The sequence below is a fragment of the Bicyclus anynana genome, chromosome 3 (assembly GCF_947172395.1).
Source record: "Bicyclus anynana chromosome 3, ilBicAnyn1.1, whole genome shotgun sequence".
Taxonomy (NCBI): domain Eukaryota; kingdom Metazoa; phylum Arthropoda; class Insecta; order Lepidoptera; family Nymphalidae; genus Bicyclus; species Bicyclus anynana.
Window position 1 is genome coordinate 5,753,304 of NC_069085.1, and position 14,486 is coordinate 5,767,789.

The 14,486-nt window shown below is 35.0% G+C and overlaps 1 protein-coding gene across 2 annotated transcripts in view; it reads left to right on the forward strand.

Annotated features, from left to right (window-relative positions):
* The window catches only part of LOC112052475 (alpha-tocopherol transfer protein), a 35,520-nt gene that overhangs the window by 3,438 nt on the left and 17,596 nt on the right, over window positions 1-14,486 (forward strand). Inside the window, exon 1 of one of the 2 annotated variants that reach the window (XM_024091570.2) lies at window positions 12,666-12,824. The exons of the other annotated variant lie outside the window; for it this stretch is intronic. Within the exon in view, the coding sequence (XP_023947338.2) occupies window positions 12,674-12,824 (151 nt within the window). The 5' untranslated portion in view covers window positions 12,666-12,673. Of the gene's footprint in view, window positions 1-12,665; window positions 12,825-14,486 lie in introns of those variants that run through there. 2 annotated transcript variants of the gene reach the window in all.

Sequence of the window (14,486 nt, forward strand, 5' to 3'; positions counted from 1 at the left end):
TATGAGAAACCGGACTGTGTATCACACTATGAATTTCCCTTTTTTGGGACGGCTTACCTTCATCTGAATTCCATCCTTCGCCACTGGTAGGTACAGTTAAGTAAATATGTATTTAACTATTACTACTAACTGTTCTGTTAGTAGAAATAATAAATATACCTACTTAAAAAATAACTAATAATGTTTTAAGTATTCTCAATTAGGTATACTTATATAAGTGAAATTAAACAAAACATATCACGTTTGCGACACTAAAAATATAATTGTGAGGTCATAATATAATTATGAATAGATTACAAATTTTACCTAACGCATTAGCATTTATTGCGCCAGCATATTGTGACAGTTTTTCAAGTACTGTACGTATACTACTGGGGTTTGAGATCAAAGGTAGCAGTTCAATTAAGACAATACGAGCTAACAATTGTACATGTACTTAATTATGTTTGGATGATACATTCGATGATTCATGGCGTCACAGGCTTGGTTCACTTTATTAATCATTTAGATCAAGTGGCTATATGTGCCATATACTAATTGAGGATACGATGATAGTACACTTTAATGATGATATCCCATATGAATTTCGATCACAGCAGCTAATCTCATATTGAGTCTATGCTCAGACAAATTACCTTTGGACATGTATCACACTCAAATCTATACTAATATTATAAAGCTAAAGAGTTTGTTTGATTGAACGCGCGCGTTCTCAGGAACTACTGGTCCGATTTAAAAATTCTTTCAGTGTTCGATAGCCCTTTTATCGAGGAAGGAGCAGTATATATTATCCCTGTATTCCTACTGGATATGACGGGAACCACGCGGGTGGAACCGGAAATTGTGTCTCTTGAGACTCGTCTGTGTTTATGTCGTCCTCCCGATCGAGAAGCACGTTTTTGGGCATCTAGCAGGCATGTGCAGGCAGGCAGGTGGGTGGGATGAATTAGACCGAGGATAATTTTACGAGGTGATACAGGCACGGGACAGTTTTACGTTATTTGCTCGTTCGTATATAATTCTGCAAGTTTTGTTTGCATTGAATCATGCATCTCATGATTCTTCACCGTGCTAGCTAACTACAACCGACTGTCGAGAAAATTATCTAAGCTAAGATATACATAATACAATAAAAGATTTTTCTATTGATATATTCAACAAGTATATTTTATAATATATATAAAATACTAGTATATCCACCAATAGCATTAAACGAAATAATGTAGGGTGTCTAATGTTCACGTAGGTAATGTTAGCTATAATAATAAAATTTATGAGAAAAAGTTCGTGTGTGATTTGGTAAAATAACAATATTTTTACTGAATAGCTGTTTTATAACATGATTCGATCTCCTAGAGTCACCATGGCCGAATCTCCAAAATTGCCTACAAACAAGGAGTAGGCTGACAAACTGTCTACCTGTATAAAATGACCAAGGCCTTGCCATCAAAGACTCACACACTAAGATGAACATAACCGACCGAGACAATTTGCAGCAATTTGCTCACATACAGTCTCTCACTGCTTCGAAATATTTGATCACATTTACGACACAATCATCACAATCAGGTGTCGTTCCGCAACCGTAGTGTCAACGATCTATAAGAACGTATGACAAAAGCAAATCGCTGACAAATTGAGGAAGAGCGCCGAGCCGGAACATTCGACGAGGCTGTCGAGGGCAACGCCTAAAAAACAGCTGCAAACGTTTCAACAGGATACAGATTGCTTGTTACGACCGTATTGGTCCAAATATACAATGTGTATGCTATTGTAGTACTTGTAAGCTTACTCGCTGTTTTATTAATCTATACTAATATTATTAAGCTGAAGAGTTTGTTTGTTTACTTTAACGCGCTAATCTCTGGTTCGATTTGAAGAATTCTTTCAGTTAGATAGCCTATTTATCGAGGATGGCTATAGGCTATTTATTTTCCCCCGGTAACGGAAACCAAGCGAGTAAAACCGCGCGACGCAGCTAGTGTCTTGCTATTTTGAAGAGATAACTTCTTCGGGAATCGTAACGCGTTACGACGCCATTCGGTCTGGCTTCCCTTTCTCTCACGCATACGACGGCAGGTCCAAGTTATCACTTCTGTTTTCATTATGTGATATTATTAGGTATTGAAGGTTTTTTGGATAAACTGGACTCTCAAACAAAAGCTGAAGAGTTTGTTTGTTTGATTGAACGCGCTAATCTTAGGAACTACTGGTCCGATTTGAATAATTCTTTCAGTGTTAGATAGCCTATTTATCGAGGAAGGCTATAGGTTATATATTATCCTCGTATTCCTATGGGAACGGGAGCCATGCGGGTGAAACCGCGCGGCATCTACTAGTATTAAATAAAATTACTGTATTTAGCATAGCAATTTATATAGAGATGACAAAATCAGTGTACCTACCTATACATATAGAATTAGTTTATTGTCTTTAGAAGCGTTAAGTAGGCCTAAGATGCTTCAACGACATACGAATATCTCCCGAAAAGAAAAAGTGACCAGAATATAAATATAAGTGACAATAGGATAGGATCAAAAATATCGTTCTCTCTTTCGTTGCAATGACACGAAAAAGAGAGCAATGTTTCCCAACCGCCGCTATTGACGCATCTTACTATCTAATCGTACTGTTGTATTTTAAAACAAGTAAAGTACGTAAGTATAAATGTAAATCCAATAAAACTCAGATAATTATTAGCTATTATGTCCTTAAGTGTACCGAATTGATAATATCCACCCACAAGGTTTAACCTTTGAACCGACCTAGTTTCTATAATACACTCATTTACATATCACAATTTTTGTTGCGCGCCAATACTTGAATGTTAATGTAGATAACATGTAATTTGTCCTATTTACACTATACAGCCTACTATTAAACGCGAAAGTTTGTATCGATGTTTGTTACTCTTTAACGCCGCAACTATTGAACCGATTTGGCTGAAATTTTTAATGGAAATAGGTTTTACTCTGGATTAAGTGCCAGGTTCCGCAGGATTTGTGACAAACTAAATTTCACATAGACTAAGTCCGCTAGTATTAAAATAAAAGTTAGATAAGGGTATTTTATAATCTAAAAGCGTCTCGTAGAGTAAACACCTGCTCTGTAATACGTTGTAATGCCCATCAACCTGAGTTGCAGTTGTAAATAAAGATACAATTAACTACTTCATCGGCTTGGAACAACAGGGCGCAGAAATTATCGACCAAGATTAAAGTATTTTAGTGGTAGATAGTAGAATTCTGTGTGATACAGCTCAATGGGAAACTACTACGTATATTTTTATTTCTATTTTGAAGTAACATAGCCTTACGAGTAAATTATAAGGCGTAATACCCATACCATGGTCCCATGCTACTAGGCGGACCGAGGATATCAAGCGGGTTGCAGGCAGCCGCTGGATGCTGGCAGCTCGAGACCGTAGTGCTTGGAGGTCCATGTAAGAGGCCTATGTCCAGCAGTGGACGTCCATCGGCTGATAATGATCAAGATGATGAATGCCTCCCCATGCCTCACTTTCGTGCTTTATAGGTTAGGGTTCAAAGTATAAAAGGCGTGTGTGTAAGATGGTTTTGCCGTTAATATCAGGTGGTCTATCAGCTTATTCCTTCATTTGTTACTACCTTTGACGACCTCCGTGGCGCAGTGGTATGCGCAGTGGATGGTACTTGAACGAGGTCCTGGGTTCGATCCCCGGCTGGGCCGATTGAGGTTTTCTTAATTGATCCAGGTCTGGCTGGTGGGAGGCTTCGGCCGTGGACTTTACCACCCTACCGACAAAGACGTACCGCCAAGCGATTTAGCGTTCCGGTACGATGTCGTGTAGATACCGAAATGGGTGAGGATTTTCATCCTCCTCCAAACAAGTTAGCCCGCTTCCATCTTAGATTGCATCATCACTTACCATCAGGTGAGATTGTAGTCGAGGGCTAACTTGAAGAGAATAAAAAAAAAAAACCTACTATAAAAACGTGAACTAGTGGTTCTATGGATACGGAAGCTAGAGAAATTTATATAAAAGCAAATTGTAAATACTCTACCAACCGACATGACTGAGAAACGGTAGAAATATGCACAGTTTTAGCATTTCTTTGGCAAAAACTGAGCCTCATATTTCCTAAAAATATTAATCTTGGATTGACACTTCGATTTAATAGAAATATAATTAATTTTTGCAAAGCTCAAAAAAGTATCTGTCGCAAAATATGTAGATTGGCTACATTCATGACGCCAAGGCTTTATTTTGAAAGGCTAAATTGAAAAGCCTTGTCTGCATTAAGTTTTTATTATGCGTTTCACAATATCTATTATGAAAATTATTCCATTCGTATTACGAAATAACATACTGATAAAATATAATCTCTATAGTGATTTAATTTCTTTATGAAGATAAAGTCCCATTCCGTGACTGAAGATCGATTACGTGACTGATATGCTCTATACAATTTTGGACGTTTGTTAATGATTACAAGTTTTGAGATATAATTGATAACATTGTTGTTGATTAAAGGTATTGATCCTCCAATAGGGTAGTTGACTCATATCAAATTTAATATAAACAATTAGCGGACGTCCTCCGCGTGCAATTTAGTTTTTACAAATCCCGCGGGAGTCATGGATTTTTCCGGGTTGAAAAGTAGCCTATGTTTTAATCCAGAGTAAAATCTATTTCCATTCCAAATTTCAGCCAAATCGATTCAGTAGTTGCGGTGTTAAAGAGTAACAAACATCCATACAAACTTTCGCGTTTACAATATTAAGTAGGATGAAGAACTACCCTGAGGATACATTACGAAACTCTAGACCTTAACGAACCTACAAGGCTTAATTCGTAGAGAAAAATTTTGCCATTTTGTATTATCTGTATGTACAGTGCCTACCCTAATTAAATACCTTATGCAGTGGCTGACGGGCATTAGTTCAAGGAACTATAAAAGATTATGCGGCCAAGGGTTCTAAATCGTTTGCATAGAATACAATACAATTTGAACTATATGAACCCTCATTATTGCAAAGATTTCAGCTAAGGGATAACACTTTGTTTGCTTTTATCTTACACTCTGAAAAATAAGCTACTTAATATGAGATACTTACGTAAGGAGCTTGCACATTACTACTTACTACAGGTGCAGCATACGTACAACAGGTGCCGTGTACTTAGTAATGATGCAGCTTACTGGGCCGTATAGAAGCAACACCATGTTACATACATACACACTTAGGGAGCTTGCATACAATATAGTGTCTGGTTTGCTACATATTTTAAGTATGGCGCACCAGGATTTTTTTCTCAGTGTACTTCCAGTATATTAACTGAAAAATGAATAATGGTATGGTATAAATAGAGTGTAGATCGTACCAATTTCGTATTAATTCAACTTCAGTAGATGTCTCGTAGTTTTTTTTGCAAAAAATGCCACTTCACTATCACTCACTTCGAGATCCTATTACCTACCTAGTTTTACCATAAATTAAGTAAGGAGAGAATTTTTTTTTTTTATTTTATGGAAAAATAGTATCGAAATAAAATAAATGATACGAGTAAACTTAAATGAAGTAGGTCAGTAATTAACAATCTTTTTTATATATATTGATAACCATTAAAGCTACTATTATATTTGCAGTGTCTCATAACGTAAGATATCAAAATAAAACGCTAAATTTGCAAAATAAGTTCACAAAATATTAATAAAATACATAATTAATGCCTAAGAATAATTTTAATTACAAATAGTAATGTTACGAAAATAGGCTAATGGAACCCTAAAAAGTGGCAACCCTAGCACTTTTTATTTTATCATAGATTACGTAGATATCAGAACTTTTCAATGTCAATTTCATTAACTTAAATTGATAATTTTTATACTTTAAAAGTAGAGGGAAAGTTTTTGGCCTAATTGGAGCTCAAAACTAACAGGCTGCTGCAACCAACCAACAAACCAACATCGGTGATATTACTAACAATACTTAGGATCACATTATTAATCGCAGCTGGGTTATTTTGCCCGAGCCAAGCTCGAATTCAAGTCATTTTGATCCGAAGCCTAGATAACAACTGGTTAATTAACAAATGACGTTTGAGAAAGATCGTTTTTCTTAATATCAATACAAGCATAGAATATTATTATTACTACCAATTTAGACCATATACAATTTTCAAACTAATTAGCTATTATAGAGATAATTGAGATTTTTTTGGCGAAAATTAATTTTATTAAATGCATCCCAAGAGAAAAATAACATTTGAATTTCAAATTGACTACCCCTACCTTACCCTACTCCTACCCCTTTCTAATTTTTTTAATTTTTTCTGCCATATGAACCTCCTCCTGACAATAACAAACACATCAAAAAAAAGTAGTGAAATCGGTCCAACCATTCACGCTTGATGGCGTGACTGAGGAATATATGAATTCATTTTTAACCGACTTCCAAAAAGGAGGAGGTTCTACGTTCGGCTGTTTGTTTTTATATACATATATAGATTGGTTCAGGTTTATTTTTAAATCTATTTGATCTTGACATTATATCTCCCATATAAAAAAAAAACTAAAACCTGCTGCCGTACGCGTGAGAGAAGGGAATCCAGAAATAGTGACGCCGTAACGCGTTACTTTACGAAGTGGTTTACCCTCCAGAAGTTACCACTTCAATAATAAGAACTATTAAAAGAATAAGAAATAATATGGTGCATGAATAATGGATAATAACCCCATGAATATTAATGATTATAGATATTTTTAGCTACACAATAGAGAAATGATTGCAGACGTCACAATAGGTACTCGTATATTTGCATCACCCGCACGTGGTGATCGTTCAATAAACGAATCGTTTTGGCCTAGTCCCAAATATTAATGTTAAAATTGATGGAAATTTTAATGGTTTATTTTATTTTAATGGTTTTTTAACTAACTGATTTTAATTGTTAAATTGATTGATATGTACCTATTACCTCACTGCTCAGATTTAAAATGGTAACAATCCCTTCACATTCGCGTTGCTATAGCATCATCATCATCATTTTTTTTTTCATCATATCGGACACTATTATTAATGTTATAAACGCGAAAGTTTGTATGGATGTTAGTTTTAATGTTTGTTTGAATATTTGTTACTCTTTAAAGCCGCAACTACTTAACCGATTTGGCTGAAATTTGGAATGGAATAGATTTTACTCTGTATTAACACATCATTTATTTTTTCACAAATCCCTCGGGAGCCGTGTATTTTTTCGGAATAAAAAGTAGCCTACGTGTTAATCCAGAGTAAAATCTATTTCCATTCCACATTTCAGCCAAATCGCTTCAGTAGTAGCATCGTTAAAGAGTAACAAACATCTAAACAAACATACATCCATACAAACTTTCGCGTTTATAATATTAGTAGGAAGTAGGTGACCTATCATTCAATATTGTGTTTTTGCCATATAAATCCGCTTCTGATATTAACCCGTTCTCTAACATCAATAAAATTCAAAATTAACGCAGCTTTAGATCAGTGGGACGCAAAACGCAAACTTGAACGCAATCAGGGCCGCAGTACGCACGGCGCACCAAAGCGCCCGAGTATTTACTTCGCGCGGCGAGCGTTGACCTCTCTCTCAGTCTAGGTCAGGTGCATAGCGCTTATGCGACGCAGCGCACACTGCCTCGATATAGGCACCATACTCCGTAATGTTAATCTTACTAAGACTGAGGCTGCTTATATAACCTTCACTGTAGGATGATGATATTGAAATTAGCCTAGCCAATATTTCTTCAGAAAAATATAATACTTAATTTTTGCGTAGGTTACATTACCTGTCCCTGTAGGCACGTCGTTTCTCTTTCTATGATCACAAACACTTCGAAAACTAGAAAAATGTATGGGTATGACAGGTCACAATGCTATTGACAGGTCACGTGATCAATATCTGTCATTCCCATACATTATTCTAGTTTTCGAAGCGTTTGCGATCGTAGAAAGACAATCGTCGTGCCACTTGGTTACAGGGACTGCTTATTTCTTCTAGAGAAGTAGGTATATCTTATTTTATGGATTCACCGTGCAGATGCCGAGTCCATCATGTGGCAGTACTCTCATAAGTAATGACGTTGGTAGTAGAGGAATAGTGCTATTAATTGTCCCTGAGTGCTAGTTATAAATTAATAAATATAAAAAATAACTTCTTATAGGTATATTACTGCCCAAATGTTTACTTTGTTTCTATCATTCATACAATTCTTTCATTGTACCAGTACCAAGTACTGAAGGTATGACTCATGCGGGCAAATCGAATACAGAATATTGCTTTGCAGGTTGCAGGTCGCATACTAGTGCCATCTGTAATTGAATAGTAAAACTATTTTATTCAACACGGCTGTTATTTCTACTACGCAATAGATGGCGCAACTAAAATATTACTGTACACTAGATGGCGTCTTTTTAAATTAAGTGATTGCATTTTATCCTAAACTAGCGGACCCGGTCAAGCTTAGCTTTTACTCCTCCCTATACCTAGGCGCTAGGGTAGGGTAGGGATAGGTTAGGGTAGTTGTAGGGTGGGAGTAGGGCCAACTCTGTTTTTATAATACACAAACCATGTCCTAACAAGAATACATAAAACCAAGAATCGTCAAATTGGTGCACTCATTTGAAAGTTATGGGCGTATTCATAATTATTACGATTCATCATTCCTATTGTTTTTAGTAATTTGATAAAATTTCTAGGTATTAAGTATAAGTGCGTTTTTTCATAAAATATTTCCAAAAAACTCCAGTAGGTAAAGAACAAATTTAAACAACACCGTTACTTCAGGGTGAAGCTATCGACCTTCTAATATCATGCAGATTTTTCCATAACATGTTTCTTAGTCATAGCAAATTAATTAATAATGATTGAATGAGTAGGTAAATAATTTCCTATTGGAATAAAAATTCCTGACAACAATCTCTAACAAGTCAGGCAGTAATCAAGACTAGCATATGTTTCCGTATCTACAAACCATTTATCCATCAATAAGGTAGTAGCTAAAGCACAGAAAACATATGTACAAGTAACTAAAGCCCTACGCGAGGTGTACTGTTTACCAGCAAACAAATTGAAAATAAGGGTATAAATGGCTAGGCCATGGCTTAACTTATTCTTAAATTAATGAAAATAAAATCGATTTATATCGTGAGATATATTAATTCCTTAACCCTACATCCTGTAGTCACAAGTTCAGGACTCTGCTCGGAGTATTTCTCTCTACCACGCGATGGACCCGGCACCCGCACGGTGAACCCATGGAATGCTAACATATTCGTCTCACATATTTTGAATAACATTTAATAAACAAACAATACATAATTCAAAATAAATTAAGTTATGTAATAACATGCGTTTTCTACCTTTATTTCTAATTTGTTTGTTAGTAGGGCTGTAGTATAGTACCTAACCCTAACATTCAGATAAAGACTTCATGATCTTATGAATGGGAAATTATGTAGGGAGTGTAAAAAATATGTCATAACATTTTTCCTGACAAGAAATTCTCAGGTCGTTTTGTTTCTTTTGTTTCTTTACCCTTCATTTGGGATCCCTACCAATGATAAATTTATACCATAGAGAGGTTACGTCCCTACAAAATCACCGCAAAAAGTGATCCGAATTTAGCTATACGTACCATTGAACACACACATATACAATTTTGTCTTTAATTCCATTATATATTTATGTGTATATAGTTTTTACACTGAGCCGTGATAGCCCAGCGGGAGTCGTGATAGCCCAGTGGATATGACCTCTGCCTCCGATTCCGGAGGGTGTGAGTTCGAATCCGGTCCGGGGCATGCACCTCCAACTTTTCAGTTGTGTGCATTTTAAGAAATTAAATATCACGTGTTCCAATCGGTGAAGGAAAACATCGTGAGGAAACCTGCATACCAGAGAATTATCTTAATTCTCTGCGTGTGTGAAGTCTGCCAATCCGCATTGGGCCAGCGTGGTGGACTACTGGCCTAGCCTCTCTCATTCTGAGAGGAGACTCGAACTCAGCAGTGAGCCGAATATGGGTTGATGACCTAGTTTTTACACTTCCTGAACACACAACTCAATACTGTAGACATTATTTAGGTATTATTCGTTTAAACAACGTTCGTTTTTCAACAAGCGACTTAATAATAATAAGTCAATTTTCCACATTTGTCCGTCCCAGTTTTGATGTGCTAGTGTCCCATCTCTAGTATAAAATATCATTGATCCTTACTTGTTTTGATACAGGACAAGGCACGCTACGCCACTGCTACCTACCTACACAAAAGGGTTTTTATTGAATTAGTAAATAGATAAGTGACGTCAACAATATCAAGAACAGTACCTACATTAATATGTAAGTGGGTAGGTACAAGGAAGCGTTAACCACTTTTGTGGTTTTGTTGATTATGATTTATGAACACAATAAAGTAGGTAGGTACCATTATTGATACATGATTAATTTCAAATATATAAACTGCGAAGTTGTCTTGAAAAATAGTAGATACTATTGTACCAACATCATTATTGTTTTTATATTGATTAGACACTTTGCAGTCTATTAGCAACAAGAATAACACAATCCGTAAGTAGGTATATAAATTACTGTGCCTACGTACTTAATATTTTCAGACGGCCTGGCTTCGAAAACCCACTCTATGCTTTTCATTTTCATGTCTAAGTATATTTATTTAGCTATAATAAAGTATAGATTTTTTAACTAAAAATAGGCTAAATGGCACTTTTTTAAAAAATAAAAATGAAAATTTCAATTTTTAAATATTTTTTATGATAATACCATGGTCTATATTTCAGCTGTTTCATGACGTCACGTCAACAAATCCTAAATAAATGTCAAACAATAATTTAGTTTGACATTTAGTATATCAAGTTTGTGACGTCACAAAATGAACGACAGCGTTTTTGACATTTTGAAAAATTAAAAAAAAACATGTTTTTTAAATTAAGTTATACAAGAAATACTTAATTTTTACTAATTAATGTCGATATATTTCAGACCCTTATACCTACTACACGAAATTAATATTGTTTAAGTATATTAAATTTGATATGAGCAAACTACCCTATTAGCCCTGGCAACAATTAAATATTCATATCGTTTGTAAGATATAGCGGTAAACAATGATATTAAATACTGTTAGATGTGTTACTAGCGCATGAAAAATGAGGCACTCAATAGTAAAGTGTTAAAACTAAATATACATAAATCTATAATGGAATTAAAGACAAAATTGTGCATGCGTGCGCTGTGTTGTAGCTTATTATACGGATCACTTTTTGCGGTGATTTTGTAGGTTTGTAACGGATCTATAGTGTCAAATTATCATTGGCGGTAAAGGCATACGAGTAGAACATTCCCAACACTTTGAGGAACTTATGAACTTCATAATTGAGCAGTTGAAGATATGTTTAATAGTATAATTAATCACATTACAGAATGATTATTATAATAATTGTCATTCGAAGGCGGCAGGAAACTCAAAGGGCAGAGTCATAATCAGAACTGTAATTATAATTAGCTTTTCAACTTGCTAAATGGGGGTTAATGGTAAGGGAAAGTTTACACCAACACCGGCAAACTTTCGGTGTCTGACTTTATCTAAGGCCCTACCCACATTTAAAATCATATCCTTATTTATACATATAATATTATTATCCCCATATACTTTTATATAGGTACTAGCTGATGCCGCGCGATTTCACTCGCGTGGTTCCCGTTCCCGTAGGAATATGGGGATAATATATAGCCTATAGCCTTACTCGATAAATGGGCTATCTAACACTGAAAGATTTTTTTCAAATCGGACCAGTAGTTGCTGAGATCAGCGCGTTCAATCAAACAAACAAACTCTTCAGCTTTTTAATATTAGTATAGATACCTGAGTATACTTGGATTCCCGACATTGTATTGGCCGGTGGGCATTCCCCTTTGGATGCTTCTAATGCGTGTATTTCATACTGATGCAGTCATACTGTAGGTATGTTTTTAGGTGGATTATTTAACCAGTTCTATATTTATACATCATATTATCATCCCCACAGAACAGACAGCGCTAAAAGCTAACGCTTTTATCAATAGAAGTAGCAAGGGGGCATGGCGCGCGTACACCCGGTTGTGCGGAACATCGCAAGCGTGTCCACGCATGTACTAGCAGTCTTGTTTTGTTTACTGACAAAAGGAATAAATAATCAACTCTGAAGAAAGGCTAACATATTTCTTTTTTCAGTAAATGTTAAACAGCCATTTAGGCCACGCTCCGGGTACGCTGGTTTCAATACAAAGAATGGGCACATTATAAATCTAGTTATCTCTTATATCTGTGATCATCCCCATATACTTTTATACAGGTATACCAGGGAATACCTGGGTTCCCAGAGCCAAAGTTGTAGTGTCCGGTGGGCATTCCCCTTTGGATGCTTCCAATGCGTGTATTTCATACTGATGCAGTCATACTGTAAGTAGGTATGTTGTTTAAAGGCGGCCGGATTATTTAACCAGATCTTTATTTATACATCATATTATCATCCCCATATATACTTTTATACGGAGGTGCCTGTGTTCCCAAAGTCGACGTTGTATTGGCCGGTGGGCATTCCCCTTTGGATGCTTCTAATGCGTGTATTTCATACTGATGCAGTCACACTGTAAGTATGTTGTATATAGGCGGCCGGCTGTTCAGCCGACTGAGCAGTGTTCTCGCGTCGCTGTCGGTCGCTGGCGTGCCTCTGCTGGTGAAACAGTGCGACCCGATTGTTCGTTTGTTTACTAAAGTGATATCACCTGTGCACAAAATGGGAAAAAGTGAGTTTTAGTTTGTTATTTATTTATTTAGTTAACCCAAAACATTCCAAAATATTTTTCGATAAATACATTTTTAGGTACGTAACTTGGTGCCTTAACTTTAACAGATTTTTAAAACAACCGTCAAAATAGCTACTAAAGGTCCGATTTAAGATTTAAACACAACCTATACGTATAGGTTGGTAGTCTTTAACTTAAATTTAAATATTTTGTTTAAAATAAAATATAAAGCTACGTAAATTAAATCAAACGTACCTCCGTTTAACCGGTAAATAAAATAATAAATTAAAATTGAACGCCATGATGCTTGAAAATTTTTTTTCTTTTTAATTGCTAATTTTTAATTGGCAATTATTATAGCTTTATTAACAGTCACAAAAAAAAATGGAAACTATGAAAAATATTTTTTATTAGGTAACCTACCTACCTCATAAAAATAGTTTTAACATAAATCGCGCCCAATTTTATTAACAGTTAAAAAAATGGAAACAATAAAAAGTAAGTACTATTTTTTATAAGCAGGTAGGTTAGGCATTCTCTTTCTAAAGGAGATCTGTGTTAATTAAATTAAACTTTGTAACTATAATTCACTCTAAGACCGTACGAAATTACGAATAAGTAACGAAAGTTAGGTCGCTTCATCTATCGCGAGAAACATCATGTTACACAAAAGTGCATTGACCTGCTTACGGTCCGTAATTTACGGAGATGTCTACAAAAAGAAGAAAATAAGTACTTTACTAAAGCCACACTCGATGTGTACTATTTACCAACAAACAAATTAGAAATGAAGGTAGAAAACACATGTTTTGCATAGCTAATTTATTTTTCATTGATTCTTATAAGATATTTGGGTAAATAAGGTCAATATTAACTAAATAATACGAAAAAACAAAGATTATCTGGATGTTTACAAAGTAAATAAGATTATAAAATTTCAAAATCTATTAAAAATCTTTTATCGTAATTATATGAAAATTCATACATTTTTAGCTTCCTTACATTAAACGTGACATTTATCAATACATGAACTTTAAACATAAAACCACAAATAACAAAGATATTTGTAATTTTGTCTGAACCGTTCTGTCTGAACGAGGTCTGAACGATCATTATGATCAACGACGTCATTAATTCGTGCCAATTTCTATGGGGTCTTTTTCAGGGATCCTTTAAATCCCTTATAGCTGCGAAAGTAATGATCGCAGATATCCTATTACTCTTACTTACAAACTATTAGGATACTTTTAATTTAAACAATTTAAAAAAACCGTCATCATCCCTATTGTTCTAAGATTAATTATCAATCAAATTTATTTCCATTAACTTAGGAACAAGTGTTACAACAACTGTAAGCTAATTGATCTAAACTTAAATGTTATTATCCATTAATCATCCATTAAAGGATCAAGTTAATGAAAAATAGTATTAGGTGTGAAATTACTAGCAATTTATACCCTCATTTTAATTTGTTTCTTGATAGACATTGCACAATGTACAGTTAGGCTTAAGTATAGTTTAGTTTGCCAATGCCATGATTATCAAATGATCAATAATACTTTGTAAACAATATATATTTCTATTTAATATATAGACTGACGTCAGACCACGGAATATTTTACACATTATATGGAAAAGTGCGTCAGTAAATTAGCTTCCCAC